We start from the raw sequence: 25,392 nt of genomic DNA on the forward strand, positions 1-25,392 counted from the left end.
ACTTTAATTGGCTTTCTATAAACCGGCTCTGAAAATTGTATTGTAGCTTATTTTTGAAACTTCTTAATTTAAAGTGACCATTAATAATAACATACAGTGTTAAATAGAATAGCGAGAAAAAAACGATAAAAATATCCTTAATATGCACTAATATACGTTCACTTCAGTTCTTAATTATTTCTTTCTCTGATGAATTTTCTATATTTTTTTACAAAAATCTACGTCAGATTGTATTGTAAAGGTAAATCAGGACAAAACAGCCAAAACTAAACTTAATTTTATTTCATGAAAAAACAATCCTCCATACACTTTATTAACATTGTGTTTTATTATGTACCCTTGTGGATATAAAGCGATTATACCAACTGCTCACTTGTGCTTCCTTTGTTTGTATCTAAAGTAGTGTCAACAAATGAGCTTTTAATGTCTAGGTACGAGTTTGATTAAATATGAACAGCTTTCAGGACTTCAGGATATAAAAAATGAGGTGCTCCTAATTTACACGAAAGCAAAAGTGAATTAAGTTTTATTATTATTGTTCTTGTACCTCCACCCACTGTTTTTTATCATCATCATTAATCTTTCTAATTAATGAGCTCAAAGTCGCGTTTATAATACTCAATTTTGACAAAAGATGACTGGCAAGAGGGCGAGTGATAATTAACTGTGAAAAGCAGGTAGGTTTTACAATGTTCTATTTTTGGAAGATAAAAGACAATTTTTGTCATTGTTGCAATTTAAAGAACGAATTTGTTGAAACAAAAAGTAATAACAGTTGACAACAAAGTTTTGTAATAAAGATTAAATGAGTAAAGTCGACGTCTGTTGCAAGCTAGATCTATCTTCTTTACTACTAAATGAATGACAAATACTGTTGCGTCGCGAACGGCTTAAAATAAACTACAACATAAAACGGCATTTTCTAGAGAAATGGGCAACGCTGTTCTGTCTCAAATTTCACGTTTTAAGTTTCTAGGTTTGGTGTCTAATTGCTGAAAGTCTGAAGAATCGAGGATAATGCGCTTAGGGGCGAGCGTCCCGCCATTGAGACGCATCATCCTGATGGCATTGCCACAATTTGGCTGTGTAATGTGGGGGTAATCGTCCTGTTTCTGTTTCAGGACGATGTAACCGCGGAAGTCCTTGCGAACAGCTGTGCTACGACCTGCATGATGGCATGTACGAGTGCGATTGCAAATCCGGCTTTATTCTCCGGGCAGACGGTTACAGTTGCTATGGTAAGTGCCTTTGTCTTGGCATTATATCCTACGTGTGGCAGTTTCCAAGTATGAAAAATTAAACTTTAAACAAACGCGCACGGAAAATCCGCCGCTCGTGAAGTATTCGCGATTCATTTAGGGGCACGACATCATGTCGCGGACTGTTTGAACGAGTGCGATTTATTTGTTCTGGAAAGTTTTAAATTATTGTTGGAGTTTCACTCGGTTTAATTAATAAGATGCGTTGCACTAAGTCGTATTTACGACAGCAATATTATCTGAAGTTACTGTGCAAAGTTTGCTGCAAAAAATTTTAAAGCTTGATTCGGTGCTTGAAACTTGAAACGTGGTGCAAAATAGAAGTTTGTGTTTGTTTAGCGTCCTAAAAAGTTTTCTGTTAGACATACTTTATCATAAACAGGTAGTAAAAGCATTTCAAGAGTATCAATATCATTTTATTTTGGACGCAACCCAACTTAGAGCTTGAACTTTCACAATTATTGATCCTTCGCACTTTTAAGTTTTATGAATGGAACATTGGTATAAGGGGTCCAAAGTTTTGTCATTTAAGTTTTCCCATATATTACTGTAATTTTTGGCGCTTTTTTAAACAATTTCAAATTATGTTTTGTGCCACTGTTGTGTATTTTTGCATCTGTAGTGCGCATTTTTATGCAAACTTTCATTTAAACTTCGCAAGTAAAGTTTAGTGCATAATATGCAGGTAGAAAGTTTCCGTTGAAAATTTCAAATGCATCGCGTTTGTTTGTAATAATTTAGCCATTATAATACAACAATGTTAAAATATCAAAAATTATGTGAAATTCTTCCTAAGAGAGAGCTTCTTTGTACAAAGAAACTCAACTGACAATTTCATAAGTAATATCAAAGGCGGACAAGTTCCACAGTTTGTATTTTCTATTTTGGCCATGCACTTGTTTTATCAATTCTAAAACTCCCTCAAGCAGTTTTCGTCAACTCAGCATGAGTTGTCGTGGATATAACATTCTTTAGCAACATGCTCCAGGGTTTTAACTTGTCTTTCTAATCCTTTGACCCCAGAGGTCCTTTAATTAAACTTAAACTTCAACATATTATACACACTTCAAAAATAACTAGGCTAAATTGTGAGAACTGTTATTGTGGTTTTCCTTCTTTACAAAAGATTGACTACACAGAGAAAAAAATCAATTACACTTTATAAAAAATATAATACACATTATTAGAATTTTCATAAAAATAAAGATAGTCGCAAAATTTATTAAATGGTAATAAAATATTCTGTTAAAAATATTCAGTTACATTAACAAAACCTGGCACTTAATGCGTAATGTATAACCTTTTTAAACAATAGAAATTAAGTACAGAAGTATTTAATTTGTATCAAAAAAATTATTAAAGAAATATTCTGTAGTTAGTAAAGTCATAAATATTAATGCTAACAAAAATAAATTATTAACTTTATTACAAAAAACGTACTAGACAAATTTTAATGGACAGTTTTCTCCGTGTACTACCAGAGAAAAGTTACAGTTATTCCCATCCTTTGATTATATCAACAAACGCAAAAATCGCCTCGCTTTTCAGCTTTAATGGGGACGAAAAATTTGTTAAAACATACTTAATGGCCAAACATCCTTAAGACTACATTTTATCCAAAACTCCTACTGTGTCAGAAAAGCTCATTCTCAAACTTCTCAGAAAGTTATTAACATATAGGCAGGGAATTCCAGAAAGGAGGTTGTTAGTCTTTGTTTTGCACACGGAAACTTTGCAAGAGGATTCTAATATTAATTGGTGCATACCAGCATAATATCTACCTACTGCAGTAAATACTTGTAATTGTCTAATTCCGTTCGATCTCTGGTTTCATTAGAACAATTATGCGCTCTAAGAGCGTCACAAAATCGTTCCAAACTGAGTAATTTATTAAAGTCAGGTATTTTTTCTAAAACGAAATAAAAATTTTTGAGCGCTGCGCGTAAACCATACATCACAGGTGCACATGATAAACACGTTTGCAACCTTTTCTCTAAAAAATCAGACAACATGATAATATATTTCGCGCGGTGGAATCGTTTAAATAAAAAATCGCTACCATCCACCCTTATATAGCTTTTCGTTTATTTTTCCCGCGGTGTTATCGGCTTTGCATAAACACGGCCCCAAACCGTGGGCTTATTTATTGCTTCAAGCACCCCCGAAAGTAACAACACAATTATTTTCGTCCATCAGTTCAGACAAAAATGCTAACGAAGTTTGTTGTTGATCTAGAGATAAATTCAACGGTCTCGCCCTCGACTTCCGACGATCTGCGGTCTCCCATTCAAGAAGAAGAGGACGTGCTGTACCAGAAAGACGCCGTTTTCGACGCTCTGGAACTAATTTCGAATGTTTCAACCGAAACGAGTAACTTAACGAGCCCATCAAGCACCACACAGGGGCCTAGCTTGGAGCAAAAGCTGACGGAAATATCGGGGGTTCCCAGAGCCACTCTACCGATTTCGACGGAGCGGCCGTGTCCTCTGGATTGCGGCCCCGGGGGCGGCTGTGTAGTTAGAAATTCAAATGAGGAACCTGCATGCTTGTGTCCGCTAGGCAGAGGCGGCGACCGATGCGAACAGGGTGAGTTTCAGCAGAGAAATTCCAGTTCGAGTTCGCCGGGTATTTATGATGAATTGCCGCACTTTGATTTAATTTTGTCTGCATGTGACAATTTGAATTCGGTTAAACCTCGCCATTAATTCGCGACACCAACTGATGTCTTTTAAGTTATTTGTGGTTTGTGGATAAAAATATTTTTGCAAAATGCGCTCTATATTTAGCACGTCGGCCGGATTCCTTGGAGCGATAAACTACATGTTTATGTAAGAAACATATTTGCCTAGGTTCAACATTCAACAAATAAGCTGTGCGAAATTTCCGGTTTATGCAAATAGAGAACATTAATTTTAGATTTTGGTCAAAAAAACGTTAGATTTGGTTTGCAAAACTGTGTAAGTACGTGGGTTATTCTTTTAAAAATGACTGGGCTGCAAGAAATTGGTGCCAACATTTACAGTTTACAGTTTACAATGAATGTAAAACTTGTAGGAATGTGATTGGTTCAGTGTGAGTCGGCCATTATAATTACGTTAAGAAGCCAATCACTTTGGACTTGTCGATTCATTCACAAAAAATTAAAATGGATGTGATTGGTCAGCGTGAGGTCGGCCATCATGACATTGTTACTATCGTTAGCAACACCAATTAGGATAGACTTCATGTTCATTCATGACGATTTGTACTTTAATAAATATTCATTCAAAAATTATCAACAATTTCATATTTTTAAACAATGTATTGAGTGTGGGCGTGTGATTTAACAGCCGATGAGCTAATTCTGCAAAAAGCTTCGATTTTCGTTCCAAAACAACATAAACTCATAGCTGCGGAAACTACTTGGAAGCTTTTTAACGTCTATTCAAATGCATAATGGAGTCTCCAGCAGATAAATATCGCACAAACAACTCTCTGTGTTTACATTTTAATAGATCGTGTCTTCAGACTATGGCCCTATTTTGTACTGAATAAAAAAACGAGGAAATGTAACGGACGGGATTTCAAGAAAAATTTAAAATAATTGCACTTACTTCGTTCTTAACGAGACGAGAAAATGGTCTCAGTTATTGGCAATACTTCCTATTAAAGAAAAATTTGCTTGTTAATGTCATATTAGTCTAACAATCCGGAAAATCCTGTTTTTCGATACTTTGCTTGAACTCTGGAACGACTTTCTCTCTCAAATACAAATGGGCGGATGCTAAAACTCGTCTTTTCTTGACCATACCATCAATATGCAAATTAACATAAAAAAGAAAGTCTCACTCAATTAAATCGTAGCGTTTGGAGTAATCAAACAGCTGGCTCGTTGGTCTAGGGGTATGATTTCCGCTTAGGGTGCGGGAGGTCCCGGGTTCAAATCCCGGACGAGCCCAACTTTTTTTCTTTTTGCAAACATTTTTAATTACAAAACTCAATCGAAATGCAACACGTAACAATTTTAATCTCTAGTAGGTAATAGGTAAAATGTAAATTTTGATGCTGGTCTCAACCTCTCAGGTTTACCTTTCGTTCAATTTTTCCGCTCGAGTTCATGAGTGAATATAACCCGGTTTTTTGTTTTCATCCACTTTCAACATCCTTCGTTTCACCAATTTACTTCCACTTAAACAATCGATAAACTTTGTGGCCGGTCTTTCATATTTTTTCTTAATTCCAAGCAATTTCAAACGAGTCGTTTTTTTTAACCTACCGGCATTTTCGCGTGTAATTAAATTTTGGGTTCGAAACTTATTCAAGTAAAGGTAATGTATGAATTTTCAATTAATTTTTTCAACAGTTTGAGTAAACTTTTATTAGTGAGACTTTCCCGGACGGGAAAATGTTCGATATATTTTTGACAAGGATTAAACTGAGATGTCAGTAAAAGAGGTCTTATCATTTTGCCGCATCATTATACAACTTGAAAAATGTTACACAGTTTACACCACAGTGAAAAAGCTACTTCACGTGTTGGTAAATTTAGAAACTTCATAAGGTGGCTGATTAGCGGAAGCGCAAAAAGAAAGTAAGTTTTCATTAAGAGAGGAGCGGAGGAAATAATTTATATTAGCGCAGATTGAGAAAGATATGCCACAGGAAACTGCAACCGAGACTTCAATATCTTTAATAATAATTAAGAGAAATGCTGTATCATGGCATGCTTTCCGAATTGATCCCCCACAACATATTTCCTTTATTACAACTTGTGCAACAAAGAGAAGTCGTAAAACTGACTATTGCGGTTGCGGGTCTTTCTTTTCCTGCAAAACTTTTCCAAGAATTGGTAGCGATGGCTAGAGTGGTGCTCCCATCGCTAACGTGTGGGCTGTAATAAATAAGGGCTGCAGGTGGGTAATCTGACCCTAGCGTCGTATTTCTACCCCGTATCGGCTCGGCTGCTAACAGGGGCGGCTCAGAACGAAGCAGGGGTCGGTCCACGTCTATTAACTCCAGCAGATTGAAGTTGGGTCCGGCAAGACGTTGCACAGGAAAACTTCACCGTTTAATAAATAAAAGGGCAAATCTTTCCGAGGCAATTACAAAAAGCAAGACATGCAACGTAATGACTTGCGGGCGTTTCATCAATTATTCATGCTATGGAGTAGACTTCCGTAAATTCGTTTGTTCTGCATTTTGATCATTCCTTTCACGTTTAAATGTATGTGTATTATGTTATGGCAACTCTATCTCCCTCGTAAATTTCTTCACAAAGGCCCTATCGGGCTGCAGTTTCAATACAACAATCAATTGAACGTAGAAATATATTTCTGCGCTGCTTCGAGATACGGTTTGTGTTGCTAGCCTTTGATCCTGCAGGAGCAGATTATCTACGAATAAACAAAAATGACAAGTTGTTTATTGAATAAACAGAGAAACTTCGTTACACACAACTCGTCTCGTTTCTTCCCCACTCGAAATTACCTGCTTCAAAGGAATAATAAAACAAGTGAGGAACGAGAGCAAATTTTGATAGTTGCCCCAATTTACAATTGCGGGCGGGATAACAAGGTTACTTGGGGTAAGCTTGGGATTAGAGAGTAATAGATAAACATTATGTAGGGATTCTTTGACAAGTTAAAGTAAGATTAATCGAGGTAAGTAGCTGCAATATTTACCCGCTTGCCGCAAGGTGCTCCAAGAAAAATCCAATTATCCAAAGTTGAAATGCATTTTTAGTTTAGTTACAAAAATTTGGGCAGGAGAAACCGTTATATGAAACACCAAATCATTGGAGTTATTCACCATAATTCACATAAAATGCTACAGAATTGGAAGGCCGTTTATTTCTGTGTTATAGGAGATTGGAAAGCTCCCATATGTCCATCTGAATTGAACCGTTTATTACCGTTTTACTCACATTAAATCACATCGAACAGGCAGGCTACCGTAATACATCAATAATCACGGCAATTGAACACTAAACTCCGGCAATAGTGAAATTGTGGTCATTTCTGAAATTTAAAAACCTTATTTCAGTCCGCTAAATGTGGTTTTACGAAAAAATAATAGTATAATAGTATAAAAATAATTATAACTTTTAATTATACGTAATGCAATCTCTGTTTGTAATAAATAAAGTTTTCATTCGAAATTATTTCTTTTAACAGTTTTCGCAAAAAACTCAAGTTCATTTCTTTTACACAATTATTAAAGTTTTAGCATTATTATAAATACAGGGTGAGTCAATAGTATTTTTTTGACATGTCCTAAGATGCAACCAAAAATACTAATTGCACTTGCCACTTTGATACTTCGTTTGATTAAAAAAAATAAATAATTTAATCAGCTTTGGTTTTTTATTTTTTAAATAACAATACTGCCGTGCTAAGCAAGAACGTCGTAACTGACTTTTTTGTCAAATTTGAGATAACACAAAATCTGAGATCTATAGTGCAATAACTTTGATTCTAAATAACTTTAATAGATATTATCCAGAAATTAATAAGACGAAATACGTAAATAAAATTGACGTATGTACGGTTTGTGCAATATTACTTAGCAAGAAAGTCGTAACTATAAAATGTATATGAAACCCACTCATTAATGAATCAAAAATTGTATATTTTCTAAAATTAATCAAAAACATTAGGTACCACCAAGTTCGGTTGATTACCAAGTCGAACTACAATTAAAAAACCAAAAAAAATGTATGACTTTGACGATTTTGTCAATTCGGTTGGAAGGACGGGTACAAGAACTAAAATTAAACAAATGAAAATTGAAAACTTTTTCCAATGGCAAGACTACAGTTCACAGTACAAATTGACAAAAATTATTAATCGACCTTACCTAAGCGACATGGTTAACGTTACGTTTGAACGCGGAAAAAAAACATGAAATATTGATGCAGTTTTGATAGTGACTTTATAGAGTTAAATTTTCTAACATCAATAACATCATATACAAAAAACCTACTCAAAAACACACAACAAATGGCATAGACACAGAAAGAAAACAGGAACTCTTAAAAAATTTAAAAATATTCTACCAGAAAATCGATTGATTTTTTGGCAAAATTTGCTTTTATTTCAAAAGTATCGTACGCTAGGTGTAATTTCTTGGGTACATTTTTTTATAAAATTCCTGTTGTTACGTATTATTTCATTTGTTTAAAGCCGTTAATAAATATTTTTGTACTTACGACTTTTTTACTTAGTTACTTTTACTTCATTAAAAAAATAAATAAAAAAATTTAACGTCGTATGTGGAATAACAGCGATTTGGCAAAATAATAGATACAATTGCATACATATTTCTTTTTTACAAATAAATTGTAAGGTTGACTTCAATATTCCATGTTACTAGCATTTAAAATAACAGTGCACTCTGAAAATGTAGAAAACAAGACATAACTCAAAATTCATATAAAATCAGTTACGACGTTCTTGCTTAGCACGGCAGAATAGTCCTTAATGAAATTTTAGCAAAACTGTCAAGACAGACTTGACAATACTCAGTACAATGTAATTGTGGATTAATTTTGTAATTTTTTAACAATTACCGACCTGCTCAGCTGGAATCAGTGTTATTGTGGTATAATATTGGATTCATATTAAAAAAAAAAAAAAATCCACTATTGACTGTATACTGTTTCTATTTTAGTTACTTTCCTCTTTTCTATTATTTTTAGTTAAGTTAAGTAGCTTTGGCTCAACTAGACCCACAAGAAAGTCCGATATAATTTAAAAAAAATACAGGGTGAGTCAATAGTGGGTTACTCCAGCAAACTAGATCGTTAATGATTAAAACATTGTTCTGGGTATTGTCCGGTTTGTTTTAACAGTTTTGCTAAAATTTCATTTAAAATTATTATTATTTAAGAGATAAAAAACCAGTGTTGATTCAACTTTTTTTTTTAATTAACAGTTTCAAGTGGTAAGTGCAATTAGTATTTTTGGTTGCATCTTCGGACTTGTCGCAAATAACCAGTTACAGACTGACCCTGTATATAAAAATTACTGTGCATAATCTTGAGCGTTACGAAATGTTTTTGCTTTGATGATCAAAAGAGAAAGCAATTTCTTAATTAAAATTTGTTAAAAAAAAGTTAATACTAATAAAAATTATTCTCAGAATAAAAGTCTCTTTTATCATACCCTTGCACCAGTTTAATTATTTTAAAGTTTAAATGCACTTAAAAGAGAAAGGCGCGTATTTATCTAGTAGCAAAAAACGGCGCTTTTAATTGAGTGTACAGCGAAAAAAATAGCGTAATTACCGAAAGCTTCGATTTGCGCGAAATTGCATCGACTAAAGGATGAGCTGAACTTATCCAATTAAATATATCGTCTTTGTCTGCTTCCTCGATAACAAGCAGCTTTTTTACGCTTTGTCGCTATAACTCCAGCATTTTAATTATATTTGCAGCGTCAAAGAATGAGAATTTTAAATTTATTAAAAAATGTAATATTAACAAAAATTAAAGTAAATCGGGAACAAAGTGACAAACTCCCGGAAATACCATGCTTGCGATGAATATTCCTTTGTGCAATCAATTTAGAAATTCGGGGCCTGAATACTTTTATTTCGTATTGTTGTTTCTTTCACTTTCTATCCGATTTATTCCCAGTGATAGGTTTATTGTAAACTTGAACCTTCTCCCCTTGAAACTTTTCCTCAAATTTCAGCCAATGCATCAATTATGAATGGAGGAAAAATGAAAATAAAACCAATAACATATGCCAAACAATACATTCGTTATCGTTATATCGATAGTCTCGGTGAAATATAGCTCCAAACACACCTTAATTGCAAAATCGATAGAGAAAATAAGCCGCCTCGGCGAGTGGAAGCGAACGAACGCAGCGAAATAGATGACGTTTTTAATTAAACGAATTGAAGTTTTCTTATTACGGCGATGTTTTATTAAGTTATGTGTAACTGCTTACGTCCAATCGAGACTCTTCAACGTGATGGAGTTTTTATAAGGCAGTTTACGTCTAGCCCAATCTAATTTGCCTGTATGGAATTTCAGTGAAAATCGGGTCTAGCAATTACCCGAACAATCGCAAACGTAATGTTATTATCACGCCGAAAAATGACGGGAACGAACCCACTCATAACAATATGCAGTTGGAGATGGCGTGCAGGCCACGTCTGCGTGACTTTGAACATTACCAACTCAGTTTTATAGCCAGTTATTCCTGAGAAGCTTTTAATCGCGTCCTGAGGAATTTACGTGATTTTTTCTGCCACGTAGGCGATGCTTCCTGCGCGTAAATAAAGGGAGGGAAGATTACAGGAATAAAGAAATAAGCTTTTTATTATTGCAGCACGGAAATATATTTTTCGTGCTTATTGCGAAAAATATTTATCAAAGCTTAATTTGCTCGTCTCATTCGGTGGAGAACGGAACGATCGTATCCACTCGTAGCGTGACAAGTGTGGCACGATTTTTTGGATTATTGTTAGCATAATTAAATTTTCAGAGTTTTAATTGTCTCGTCACGAAATTATTTAAGACACACAGACGCACCATAAATTGCATTAAATCCGGGACTGTTTTATCTGTGACCAACCAATTTAAATGACAAATGAATTGCATATGTAAATTTTGTTGTTGTCCGCAAAATCAACATCAACATGCGATTCATATTGAACCAACTAAATGGTTTGTGGTTGTCTAAAACATGCGTAGGCAATCAACGTCAATTACTCAACACATTTAATGTGTAAGTAACCGGAATAAATAAAGTTGGAACATGTGCAACACCAAATATGGGCCCGCTGTTTTGTTCACACTCGTCCGAGTGTCTCATCCGATTTTAGAATTTAAAATGAAAATAAAACCTAAAAAAATTAAACAAACTACCTATTTTTTTATTTTTTAATTGGTCTAAAAGTTTTGTTGAAAAAAACAAACATTTCATTTTTGGAGAGCGACATATTCTGGGTCTTTTATAGCTCTCATGCAAAGAGTGGGATGGTAAATCAGTGAGAACTGGAATTTGATGCTAATGAGAGCAACTTTCTAAATTTAAGCGCCGAAAATAATTTGTTTTTTTGATATGGTATCGGCTCGTTGGTCTAGGGGTATGATTTCCGCTTAGGGTGCGGGAGGTCCCGGGTTCAAATCCCGGACGAGCCCAACTTTTTTTACCTAAATGTTGGGTCCGCAAGACCGGGCATCATAAATTTCTAACGGTTTCATGTAGCGTTGACATTAAAAATTTTGGATTATAATTTAATGCCGCTGAATGTGTAATGCTCATTTCAAGCCAAAAGCCGGCACGTCCATCATAATTAATTTTTTGTGTGTACTTACTACAGATTTCATTTCGCCGTCCCTTATAGAAATGGGTTTTTGAGAGGAAATGTCGTCGCCGGTCTTTAAATCTGATTTAAAATTAAAACCTTTTAGAAGCTATCGGTTAGTGGAAATCGTACAAGGGAAGATGTTTGCGCTAAAACTTTTTAATTCTTATTTGAATTCAGTGAATACAAAAAGTGAAAGTTGTTTGGAAAATAACCGAATATTAAACAAAGTCTGCTAAAAACGTCAACTGAATTTTTCAGCATTGTTGAAATGTAGCCGCTGGATATAAAAACGAGACGAGTGGAGGTTTTTTAACATTTCTAGTTAATGAATTAATATTATGAGAGGCGGAAAATGCAAAGCTAAACCTAGATTTGTTCAGTTTTAAAATAAAACAAAACGTTGAGTTGTGCCTCTGTGTTCAAGCTTCCATAAAGTTGGTCATTTTAAGGACGACTTCTAAAGCACTTAAGATTTTACGTTAATCTGACGAAATTCTGCATCCGTAAACTACATTTCTACGTTTTCGTCTAAATAAGAAAAAGTGCTTTTCACACAAAAGGACACCAAGACAAATGTTACTCTTTATGTTTTTGCCTTCAGGCTTTTATTTAAATTTTGATTAAATTTTTCTGAATTTAAATAAGACGACGTATTGATTAATTGCTGTATTTGATAAATTACTCTTTACTTTTCGGCGCTCATTTACTTCAAATTCCCTAATTTACAAAAATGACTTGTTTATTTAACCCACTGAAGGAAGAGACTGAAAAGAAATTTAAGATGTTATCTCCTTTCAAATCTGCAATTTTTTATTATAAAATATGTTTTAACCAGTGTTTCTCTAAACTAAAACTAAAAATTTTTAGAAACAAATTAAATATTTTCGTTTAATTTTTTTTATAATTTAAAAATTAAGTCATCTAAGGATTCAACGCTAAAGTTTAAAGTTATGTTTCACCTCTACGTTCATCTCAAAACAAAAAAAAGATGTGCTCTTACGTTTACAATTCAGCTCCTTTATGTACTTTTAATTTTTGCCGCATTATTTTCTTATTTCTCTCAGTTTTATGCTCCGCTTTACGTTTATACGTCTATGTATTCTCTTAATCTCTTATTTTTGCTTATTTGTTGTTTCACTTACCTTTTCTACATTTTTTTTCATAGAAAAATTTTTACACCTGATCCGGGTTCGAACCCCCGACCTCCCCCGTCAAAAGTGGCGCTTATACCACTGAGCCACCAAGGCCCCAGGTACTGACCGTCTTTTGCAGATATTTTAACACAAACTTTTATGTTTTAATCCTTTAATCCTTAAATAAATATTTTCCTTATCTTATTAGTCGGCTTTTTTGTAATAGATTTGATAAAATAACTTTATGGTTGGTTATAAATGCTGTAACGATTAAAATAATCTTCTAATTTTGGAAAAACACTTCACATCCGTGATGATTTCTTAATCGCGATTTGCAAATATCGCGGCTCGTTGGTCTAGGGGTATGATTTCCGCTTAGGGTGCGGGAGGTCCCGGGTTCAAATCCCGGACGAGCCCACAACTTTTTTTCTTTTAGTTGCGGTGTCTATAAATTAGAATTACGACTATAATTATTACAGACTCTCCTAGTCATAAATAAATTATGTTTCCTCAGGCAAACACTTTAAATCTGGTCCATAATTTATCCAAATCCGCACTACTGCTGGATTACCCGAGAATATTATCATTATTTTGCTAAATTATGCAACAAGAGTTCCGTTCTAATTACTACAAAATTGCGGTATCTTATTTTTCATTACTCCCAGGAGAATTTCGAGTATCAAATATGCCCAAGCAATGTAATGAATGTGGTTTCTAATTTCGCGTGCGTTCTATAACGTGTAATAGAAATTTTAATCTAATTTTTGCAACGATCAAAGCTGGGAGCGCTTTGATGTGTTAAAAATTTTGATTATTATTAGTAAAGTGTTATTGTGGAAAGCTCGGCGTTATCTTTTGCCAATTTCACTGTTGCTGGAGTACGCCTTGATATTTTAGATCCATTCAAACTTTCGGCAAGTTTAATGCAATTTGTGTTCAACCCGGAAATTAATAGGCCCCGTAACATTACATGACACGCTTTGTTTGAAATCGTTCCGTTGATTAATATTAAATCCGTCAGGATCGGGTTGTCATATTCCAAGTTATTATCCTTTGATTTCGTAGGGACCTTCGCTCTACTGTTGTGCTATTCAATAAAATTTTCAGTCGAGAGACACATTCATTAAACTTTCCTTGGAAGTGTTTTGTAATTTGTCAACTTTACGAGTGTTCATTAGGAGATTGAGTGTGGAATTTTAGGAAGGCAGAGTGGAATAAGTCCCATCGAACCATTGTTGAAATATGTATTCACCAGTTTTTTGCTTTCGCAATTTTCAATATGGATTGGCGCCGAAATTCTTTGTAAAATTATTTTGCTTTTAACTATTTTGCGCATCCGCTTGGAAGAATTGAAAGATTAAAGGTCACGGGACAAATAATATGTGACCAGAATGCGCATGTAGTGCAGTAATGAACACACAAGAGAGTGGTTGTTAAAGAAAATCCTCTTTATTGATCGCACATCTGCAAAGAAGTTTATAATACCGACTGAATTGGATAGAAGTTTGCAAAATAAAAAATAACAGATACATCAAAAAATATCAGAAAACAAATTTTATTTAATAAATATTTTGAATACAGTTTATTTTGATGGTATAACAATCATTCATTATTATGACAGAAATCTGAAAAAAGTTTCTCTGAGGCAAGTTCTCCCTCAATGAAATTCCTTCTGAGGGTTATTCTTTAATTACAACAAAATAAACTTGCGAAAGCTTGGCAGCAGTCCAAGTAAGCACAGTTTTAATTCGGTCAGATAACAATGTGAACGGGGTCTAACACCATTACAGCCCGTTTTGTTCTCCTATGAGCACATTTGTCACTGTGACTTTTTAATTTTAAATTTTTAATTTCATCGTAAACAGCACATCAAAATCTACAAGATAGGATAAGATTTATTTGATTTTGAGACACTTTTAAAACTGGCCATTTTGAGAAGGGGGTGTTAATTTTTTTTTATTTTTTCTTTTTTTTTCTCAATTACAACTAAACTATTCGAAAAAGTAGAACTGTTTTGATCCTCACTTATGCAAAATGATCCGGAGAATCGATTGGCATCGAAAAAATTGCCAAATTCCCAAGAGTTTTTTAGTTATAAATTTTTTAAAATTTTACCAATTTTTGCATTTATCTGCAATTTGCTCAAAAACTATTAGTCGGAGAACAATATTTTTTTTTTGAAAAAAATAGATAATTCAAAGAGCTTTCCAACGATAATAAACTTCATGGAGTTATCTCTGATAGTTCCGGAGCTATTGCTCAACAAATGTTCCAGGTACCCAAAATCGACAAAAATTGCGACAAAAATTGAAAAAATCAAACATCAAAAAATCGAATATATGGACTTTTTTGGACTTTTAACAACTCTAGAGAGTTGTAAAGACATATATAAATACGAAAAAGTATGATAGAACGAATTTAAAAAAAAAATTTTTTTTCATTTTCTTAAAGGTAAGTGTTATTACTCAGGAAATTTTAGCAAAAAAATCAAATTATTAAATCTCATGAAAAGGTCGTATAATACAGAAAATGAGCCGCTGAATTCAATGGAACAAACCGCATTGCTCTATGACTTTTAGTTTTTGAGTTATGAATTTTTTTGTTGGATAAAATTTTGCACTATGACAAATGACTACCCTAAATTTAGGCAAAAAATTTTAAATTTTTAATTCTTGTGAAAAATTTATATAATATGTAAAATGAGCCGTAGAATTCAATCGAACAAACCGCATTGCTCTACGACTTTTAGTTTTTGAGTTATGAATTTTTTTGTTGGATAAAATTTTCCACTATCACAAATGGCTACCCTAAATTTAAGCAAAAAATTTTAAATTTTTAATTCATGTGAAAAATTTTATATAATATGTAAAATGAGCCGTAGAATTCAATCGAACAAACCGCATTGCTCTACGACTTTTAGTTTTTTTATTATGAATTTTTTTAGTGAAAAACTTTGATCGTTTCTGTAGCCGGAACTGTTGCCCGGAGCGGCTCCGGGTTTAATCGAAAAAATAGAGAAAATTAAGCGCTATCAGATGGTTTTTTGTTCGTTGCTCTAAGTCTTACAGTTTCCGAGAAAAACGCAAAAAAAGTTTCCATTTTCACTTTTTTTCAATTTTCAACCGCCAATTACGGCGAAACTATTAGAGTTATCGAGAAACGGAAAATCGAAAACAACCGGAATAAAAAACTCTACAAAATGGCATAGGACTGAAGGCGATATCTCGCAAAAAAATTTTCAATTTTCAATCGCCGATTACGGCCAAACTAAAAGAGCTAGGAGAAAACTCTTTTTTCCATCGTAAAGAGCACATCAAAATCTATAAGATAGGATAAGTTTTATTTGATTCTGAGACACTTTTAAAATCGACCATTTTGTACGGGGGGGTGTTAACTTTTTTTTAATTTTTTTTATTTTTCCAATTACGACTGAACTATTCGAAAAAGTAGAACTGTTTTGATCCTCACCTATGCAAAATGATCCGGGGAATCGATTGGCATCAAAAAAGTTGCCAAATTCCCAATAGTTTTTTAGTTATGAATTTTTTAAAATTTTACCAATTTTTGCATTTATCTGTAATTTGCTCAAAAACTATTAGTCGGAGAACAATAATTTTTTTTGAAAAAAATAGATAATTCAAAGAGCTTTCCAACGATAATAAACTTCATGGGGTTATCTCTGATAGTTCCGGAGCTATTGCTCAACAAATGTTCCGGGTACCCAAAATCGACAAAAATTGCGACAAAAATTGAAAAAATCAAACATCAAAAAATCGAATATATGGACTTTTTTGGACTTTTAACAACTCTAGAGAGTTGTAAAGACATATATAAATACGAAAAAGTATGATAGAACGAATTTAAAAAAAAAATTTTTTTTCATTTTCTTAAAGGTAAGTGTTATTACTCAGGAAATTTTAGCAAAAAAATCAAATTTTTAAATCTCATGAAAAGGTCGTATAATACAGAAAATGAGCCGCTGAATTCAATGAAACAAACCGCATTGCTCTATGACTTTTAGTTTTTGAGTTATGAATTTTTTTGTTGGATAAAATTTTCCACTATGACAAATGGCTACACTAAATTTAGGCAAAAAATTTTAAATTTTTAATTCTTGTGAAAAATTTATATAATATGTAAAATGAGCCGTAGAATTCAATCGAACAAACCGCAATGCTCTACGACTTTTAGTTTTTGAGTTATGAATTTTTTTGTTGGATAAAATTTTCCACTATGACAAATGGCTACCCTAAATTTAGGCAAAAAATTTTAAATTTTTAATTCTTGTGAAAAATTGATATAATATGTAAAACGAGCAGTAGAATTCAATCGAACAAACCGCAATGCTCTACGACTTTTAGTTTTTTTATTATGAATTTTTTTAGTGAAAAACTTTGATCGCCTCTGTAGCCGGAACCGTTGCCCGGAGCGGCTCCGGGTTTAATCGAAAAAATAGAGAAAATTAAGCGCTATCAGATGCTTTTTTGTTCGTTGCTCTAAGTCTTACAGTTTCCGAGAAAAACGCAAAAAAAGGTTTCCATTTTCACTTTTTTCAATTTTCAACCGCCAATTTCGGCGAAACTATTAGAGTTATCGAGAAACGAAAAAATCGAGGACAACCGGAATAAAAAACTCTACAAAATGGCATAGGACTGAAGGCGATATCTCGCAAAAAAAATTTCAATTTTCAATCGCCGATTACGGCCAAACTAAAAGAGCTAGGAGAACACTCTTTTTTCCATCGTAAAGAGCACATCAAAATCTATAAGATAGGATAAGTTTTATTTGATTCTGAGACACTTTTAAAATTGACCATTTTGTACGGGGGGGTGTTAACTTTTTTTTAATTTTTTTTATTTTTCCAATTTCGACTGAACTATTCGAAAAAGTAGAACTGTTTTGATCCTCACCTATGCAAAATGATCCGGGGAATCGATTGGCATCAAAAAAGTTGCCAAATTCCCAATAGTTTTTTAGTTATGAATTTTTTAAAATTTTACCAATTTTTGCATTTATCTGTAATTTGCTCAAAAACTATTAGTCGGAGAACAATAATTTTTTTTGAAAAAAATAGATAATTCAAAGAGCTTTCCAACGATAATAAACTTCATGGGGTTATCTCTGATAGTTCCGGAGCTATTGCTCAACAAATGTTCCGGGTACCCAAAATCGACAAAAATTGCGACAAAAATTGAAAAAATCAAACATCAAAAAATCGAATATATGGACTTTTTTGGACTTTTAACAACTCTAGAGAGTTGTAAAGACATATATAAATACGAAAAAGTATGATAGAACGAATTTAAAAAAAATAATTTTTTCATTTTCTTGAAGGTAAGTAAGTGTATTACTCAGGAAATTTTAGCAAAAAAAATCAAATTTTTAAATCTCATGAAAAGGTTGTATTATACAGAAAATGAGCCGCTGAATTCAATGGAATAAACCGCATTGCTCTACGACTTTTAGTTTTTGAGTTATGAATTTTTTTGTTGGATAAAATTTTTCACTATGACAAATGGCTACCCCAAATTTAGGCAAAAAATTTTAAATTTTTAATTCTTGTGAAAAATTTATATAATATGTAAAATGAGCCGTAGAATTCAATCGAACAAACCGCAATGCTCTACGACTTTTAGTTTTTTTATTATGAATTTTTTTAGTGAAAAACTTTGATCGCCTCTGTAGCCGAAACTGTTGCCCGGAGCGGCTCCGGGTTTAATCGAAAAAATAGAGAAAATTAAGCGCTATCAGATGCTTTTTTGTTCGTTGCTCTAAGTCTTACAGTTTCCGAGAAAAACGCAAAAAAAGGTTTCCATTTTCACTTTTTTTCAATTTTCAACCGCCAATTACGGCGAAACTATTAGAGTTATCGAGAAACAAAAAAATCGAGGACAACCGGAATAAAAAACTCTACAAAATGGCATAGGACTGAAGGCAATATCTCGCAAAAAAATTTTCAATTTTCAATCGCCGATTACGGCCAAACTAAAAGAGCAAGGAGAACACTCTTTTTTCCATCGTAAAGAGCACATCAAAATCTATAAGATAGGATAAGTTTTATTTGATTCTGAGACACTTTTAAAATTGACCATTTTGTACGGGGGGGTGTTAACTTTTTTTTAATTTTTTTTATTTTTCCAATTACGACTGAACTATTCGAAAAAGTAGAACTGTTTTGATCCTCACCTATGCAAAATGATCCGGGGAATCGATTGGCATCGAAAAAATTGCCAAATTCCCAATAGTTTTTTAGTTATGAATTTTTTAAAATTTTACCAATTTTTGCATTTATCTGCAATTTGCTCAAAAACTATTAGTCGGAGAACAATATTTTTTTTTGAAAAAAATAGATAATTCAAAGAGCTTTGCAACGATAATAAACTTCATGGGGTTATCTCTGATAGTTCCGGAGCTATTGCTCAACAAATGTTCCGGGTACCCAAAATCGACAAAAATTGCGACAAAAATTGAAAAAATCAAACATCAAAAAATCGAACATATGGACTTTTTTTGACTTTTAACAACTCTAGAGAGTTGTAAAGGCATATATAAATACGAAAAAGTATGATAGATCGAATTAAAAAAAAATAATTTTTTCATTTTCTTAAAGGTAAGTGTTATTACTCAGGAAATTTTAGCAAAAAAAATCAAATTTTTAAATCTCATGAAAAGTTCGTATAATACAGAAAATGAGCCGCTGAATTCAATGGAACAAACCGCAATGCTCTACGACTTTTAGTTTTTGAGTTATGAATTTTTTGTTGGATAAAATTTTCCACTGTGACAAATGGCTACCCTAAATTTAAGCAAAAAATTTTAAATTTTTAATTCTTGTGAAAAATTAATATAATATGTAAAATGAGCCGTAGAATTCAATAGAACAAACCGCAATGCTCTACGACTTTTAGTTTTTTTATTATGAATTTTTTTAGTGAAAAACTTTGATCGCCTCTGTAGCCGGAACCGTTGCCCGGAGCGGCTCCGGGTTTAATCGAAAAAATAGAGAAAATTAAGCGCTATCAGATGGTTTTTTGTTTGTTGCTCTAAGTCTTACAGTTTCCGAGAAAAACGCAAAAAATGTTTCCATTTTCACTTTTTTTCAATTTTCAACCGCCAATTACGGCGAAACTATTAGAGTTATCGAGAAACGGAAAAATCGAAGACAACCGGAATAAAAAACACTACAAAATGGCATAGGACTGAAGGCGATATCTCGCAAAAAAATTTTCAATTTTCAATCGCCGATTACGGCCAAACTAAAAGAGCTAGGAGAAAACTCTTTTTTCCATCGTAAAGAGCACATCAAAATCTATAAGATAGGATAAGTTTTATTCGATTCTGAGACACTTTTAAAATTGACCATTTTGTAGGGGGGGGTGTTAACTTTTTTTAATTTTTTTTTATTTTCTCAATTACGACTAAACTATTCGAAAAAGTGGAACTGTTTTAATCCTCACCAATGCAAAATGATCCGGGAAATCGATTGGCATCGAAAAAATTGCCAAATTCACAGTAGTTTTTTAGTTATGAATTTTTTAAAATTTTACCAATTTTTGCATTTATCTGCAATTTGCTCAAAAACTATTAGTCGGAGAACAATATTTTTTTTTGAAAAAAATAGATAATTCAAAGAGCTTTCCAACGATAATAAACTTCATGGGGTTATCTCTGATAGTTCCGGAGCTATTGCTCAACAAATGTTCCGGGTACCCAAAATCGACAAAAATTGCGACAAAAATTGAAAAAATCAAACATCAAAAAATCGAACATATGGACTTTTTTTGACTTTTAACAACTCTAGAGAGTTGTAAAGGCATATATAAATACGAAAAAGTATGATAGATCGAAAAATTTTTAAATCTCATGAAAAGTTCGTATAATACAGAAAATGATTTGCTGAATTCAATAGAACAAACCGCATTGCTCTACGACTTTCGTTTTTGATTTATGATTTTTTTTTGATGAATAAAATTTCCCACTATAAAAACCTATCTTAATTTTAAGCAAAAATTTTTAAAATTTCAAAAAAGTGGTGTGGGGTGAAGGGGTTCTTCTAGTAGTTAGATCAATTTCGGTGAAATATCACGTCATTTAAAGTTCAATTCGGTTTTATTCCACCGCAATAAACACAAAACACGATCCAATTATGCAAAACTAATCAAAACTGTTCCATTTTATTTATCGTTTTAGTTGTGCAAATATTTTTAGCCGTCATAGCAATAATAGGTAAACCCGATTAAATTATTGTCGAGTCAAGCAATAAATTATTCCACCGTCAAAAGCGTTTTTAATTCCTTGTTACTCGCCTTCTTACCGTTCCTCAACAATATTGAGATTTCAAGTGATCTGGATGTCTAGGTCAAGCGCATAGTATTAATTTATAAAATTTAATGCATAATTTCCACTGCAATAAAATTTTCATAATGTAATAAATTCCGACTTGACACACTGTACTGCGTCAAACAATGTAAAACTCTCTTTTGCATATTCCATAGAAAGTGGTCACGTTTTGTTAACACGTAACGTAATTATCTCAAAGTTAAAATCGGCATGTAAGTAATAAATTCCGAATTGCTACGTGGGAGCTGATTTGCATTTTCAGGACGCGGCGAATATGCAGATCCATTTTCAGCGAATAAACTTTTAATGATCGCAAAACTGTACCCTTGATTTATTTCCAATAAGATTTTAGTGAAACAATAAACATTTCTTGTGCCCACACTTCATCTGCTAGTCGTGATTACTGACAAATAGAATAATTGTTACCGTATTTGCCCAACAAATTGCAACACCGTTGAGTGCACATTCTTGTTCAAATATTTGCCCGAAAGAGTTCGACATGTCTAAACCCCACACCCTCTCCACCAACATACATTATTTATAATACCCGTACTTTAGTATGCATTTGGAAGCTTTTATTGAAAAATATTCAAAAAGCTGTAAAAATCACTCGCTGTATTTTTTGATAGAAAAAAAGATGCGATCGACCTACAAAAGGGAATAATTTAAAACAAACCCGCAAACTTTTTGCGTTCGCAAAACCCTGAATATGCAGTGGGGTAATTGCCTACTAAAATATACACAAAGAACAATTTTATTTATTTACGTTCACATGATTTCACATTTGTATTGGCTTTGCCACAGAAAACACACTGTGTGTTCTCGCATTTGACGACCTTATTTCGCATAAATCTTATTAATGAGATTAATTATTTATTCAACTTCTTCAGCGTTTACCGCTATTCAGGCAAGGTTTATTTTGCGATGATTTTCTTTGTAACTCAAACGCAATTTCCCCGAGTAAGGGAAAGCGTAGAAGTTTTATCAGTAATATGAACGTAATTATTATTATCCCTCTACGGATGGCTGCATGGTGCAGCATTAATTATAACTGGAAGGAAATTTCTGCCTAATTTGTGAGTAATCGTTCCGGAGAGTTGGCATCTTTGTTGGCTCTAAGAAGACAATACTCTTTCTTACTTCCGATTACGATTTACTCCAGAAAGTCGCTGCTAAAAAATTATTCTAAAACAATGCCGCGTTTTGGGGAAAAAAAATTATTTGTCCTGAAAAAGCAGGAGTTTCAGAAGAATTAACTCATACCTGTATAGATCAATTTTTGAAAAAAAACTTAGTCAAAAAAAATAATTTTTCGTTTTCTCATTTGTTTGTCTCGTTATGGCTGGTAGATGGCCCCTTGCCAGCAACAACAACCAATTCCAAACTTGTTCCAATTTATGACGGTAGTTTTGCCGTTTGCCGGAATCCGTTTTGACTCACGTCAGGAGCAGTTAACAGTCTCAGGCCTCAGTGGCAGCAAATACCCCCGAGTGTTCGATTTGCTGTTACTTTGTTTATGCGCTCCATCTGTCAATCTCTCCCCATGCATTTTTAGTGGTTTTACCTACACTCTGGTGCGCATATAAATCTGCCCCAAATATTATGGCTGTCGGTGCATTTCCGTCTACCTGCTACGTGATCCAATAAAGTCTCAGTGAGCAGTCAATTTTCCGTTACACTTGTCTACGACACAGATGGTGAATGTGATCAATGAAATCAGTACGTAATTTCCAGCATGCATGACAGACGGGGGTCTCTCGCACTTTGCAGGGCGGATTTATGGCCGAAATTGCATTTCTTGTGTACGGGTACAGACCCCGACCGATAAATTCTCATGCAGAAGACTCGCGAGAGCAACAGCTTGAAAGCGAAAAACTTGAAGACTTGCTTAGGTGCAGCTGATTGATATCGTTTGGAAATTAGATTCAGGAACTCGATTTGATGGGGACAAGTTTATGGAGTGGGTCGACGGTTTTGCCCGTGTTGTGATGAATTTGTGATTTATTTCGAGGCGATTCTATAAAATGATTTATGTAGCAAACCCAATTGCATCGGGATTTTGATTTACTGTCTTGCGTTCATATTACTGCTAATTTTTCATTAATATTAGCTTGTTGGCAGCCGACCGACGCAAAACCAATTATTTTTCTCCAATGAATAAAAAATTAAAAGCTTCGTTGTGTGCTGATGTGTGATTCTAAGTTTACTCCCCAGAAAGAAGTAAAAATATATTAAACATAACTTATAAGTATAAATATAACAAATTCACACTTAAAAAGCCAAGAACCTTAATTTCGATTGAATTTAATCATTTTTTGACAAAATTATACCAAAATAGCAAATACGAGATAAATTTAAAAATTTATTTCAATAATATTTGTTTGAGATTTTAGGACCATTCTAGCAAAATTAAGAAAAATAAATGGGTTTTCAGTTGAAAAATGCTCGAAAAAGGCCTAAGTAAAGTATTTTTCGATCTTCGTAAGTTATTTGAGCACAATTGTCAAGGAAAGTGAATTTTTAATGACTTTTTAAACTAAGTACGTGGTTTTCCAGCTTTTTAAAGGAAGTTTTGTGACTTTCACCTTAAAATCACGTAATTTTCAGCGTTTGTTCGATTTGTTTTTAACGAAATCACTCCAAAAAAAATTTGATTTAATTTAATTTTGGCAAAATTGTGGAAAATAAATAAGTTGCTGAAAATCTGAGAAGTTTTATTATCAAAATGCAAGGTAACTAGATAATATTGTATATTTGACCTTCATTTGGAAATTTTGGGTCTCCTGAAGCGATTTTATGCTAAATAGGTGAATAAAAGGCTGTAAGACGTGCTAAAACACTCAATAAATAAAAGTTATGTAATTTTTAATTTAGTCTGAGCAAAATTGAGAGAAATATATAAGTCTTTAGCTACGAATTCTTTGACTAATTAAATGATTTTGAAAACAAGCTAAAGACGATAAGTTTAATATATTTTGGTCATTCTTTTAAAATTTTACAAAAATAAGTTGATATTTCGATTATTAGACAAGATCAAAGTAACGAAAAAGGTCAAATTAATATCATTTTGACTTTCATTTGTAATTTTTTTATGGTTAAAAAGATTCTAAACCATTACAAAGAGGCAAAAGCACCGTAATTTTAAACCTTCTTTGGTAGTTTTTTGGTTTATTTAAACAAAAATTTGCCAAAAAAAGGAGTTATTAACTTGAAAAAAAGTTCAAGTATTAGATTTTTAAAAAATTACCTTAAACTAATGATTTTTTTTCGCATTTTTAAGGAAAATTTTGCAACATTAGCAAGTTTTTACTCAAAATCATTTGCGGTATAATTAAGTGAGTTTTCTGTTTGGTTTATCAAAATTTCGACCAGAAAATTCTCTAAACAGCTCCAAAAAACGTTAGTTTCGATATGATTTGGTCAATTTTTGACAAAATTTTACCAAATAAGCAAGTATATCTCGTTTAAGTACAACGCGAATGTAACGTTTTTGTTTGAAAAATTTACTAAAACACTTGATAATGGAAAAAAATAATTTCTGACCCTCATTGGTAAGCTTTAGGATTGAGCAAAATTTCACGAAAAAGTGAGTTTTTGTGCTTAACCACTTAATGAAGGTGAAAATATTGTGTAGTTTTTGGATTCATTGAGAGAAATTTTGTCAATTAAACGAGGTTTTTTTCTCAAAAATTATGCACAATTTGCAGCATACCAGGGTGATTTTGTGTGTGCTTTAACAAAACAAGTTTAGACTGGGGCCAAAGGAACGTAAATTTTAACGTAATTTAGTTGTTTTTTGGCCTTCTCTAGCGAAATAAATAAATTTTTTCTCAAAACAAACGCAAATAACATAATTTTTGAGTTTCTCGGTATGTTTGAGTAAATATAGACCGCTGTGTTTTTAGCTTAAATTGTGCTAAAAAGGCCAAAGTATTGATTGGGAAATTAATTACGCCTTTGTAAAAATTATTGTTTTACAACTGAAAGCTGTTAGCTCTTTAGCTAGTTCCAAATACAAGTTATTTCGCCCCATTTGAAGCAAGGCACTGACAAACCGTCCACTCTAGACCAGACCCGAAATAATAAATAACAAATTACAAAATGCGAAATAAATGAGTGGCAGTGTTGCATTCCGTTTGCAGAATCATTAATTCAATCTATTGTTGGCGCCACATTGTATGAAAGTGCTAACCCATTCCCATTATTTAGGAAGCAAGATAAATTATAAATTACCGAAAACTGCAATAGGATTTAATTAGTTCGGCTTTACTATGCTACGATCTCCGCAACAAAACGTTTTAAAATCAATTTTCCCGTTATTGTGCAAATGTAATCCCAGACATAAATTTGTAAAGCCA

General features: G+C 33.0%; 1 protein-coding gene and 3 non-coding genes across 4 annotated transcripts in view; all 4 read left to right on the forward strand.

Moving 5' to 3' along the window:
* The window catches only part of SP2353, a 59,996-nt gene that overhangs the window by 11,932 nt on the left and 22,672 nt on the right, over positions 1-25,392 (forward strand). Inside the window, exons 2-3 of the mRNA XM_064355431.1 lie at positions 1,122-1,238; positions 3,495-3,845. Of these exons, the coding sequence (XP_064211501.1) occupies positions 1,122-1,238; positions 3,495-3,845 (468 nt within the window). The remainder of the gene's footprint in view (positions 1-1,121; positions 1,239-3,494; positions 3,846-25,392) is intronic.
* On the forward strand, positions 5,125-5,196 carry TRNAP-AGG (transfer RNA proline (anticodon AGG)). Its single transcript has one exon. It is a non-coding gene; the product is annotated as a tRNA-Pro (tRNA).
* Positions 11,320-11,391, forward strand: TRNAP-AGG (transfer RNA proline (anticodon AGG)). The gene has a single exon. It is a non-coding gene; the product is annotated as a tRNA-Pro (tRNA).
* TRNAP-AGG (transfer RNA proline (anticodon AGG)) lies at positions 13,040-13,111 on the forward strand. The gene has a single exon. It is a non-coding gene; the product is annotated as a tRNA-Pro (tRNA).

This window comes from Tribolium castaneum, chromosome 3 (genome assembly GCF_031307605.1).
Source record: "Tribolium castaneum strain GA2 chromosome 3, icTriCast1.1, whole genome shotgun sequence".
In the NCBI taxonomy this organism is placed as follows: Eukaryota; Metazoa; Arthropoda; class Insecta; order Coleoptera; family Tenebrionidae; genus Tribolium; species Tribolium castaneum.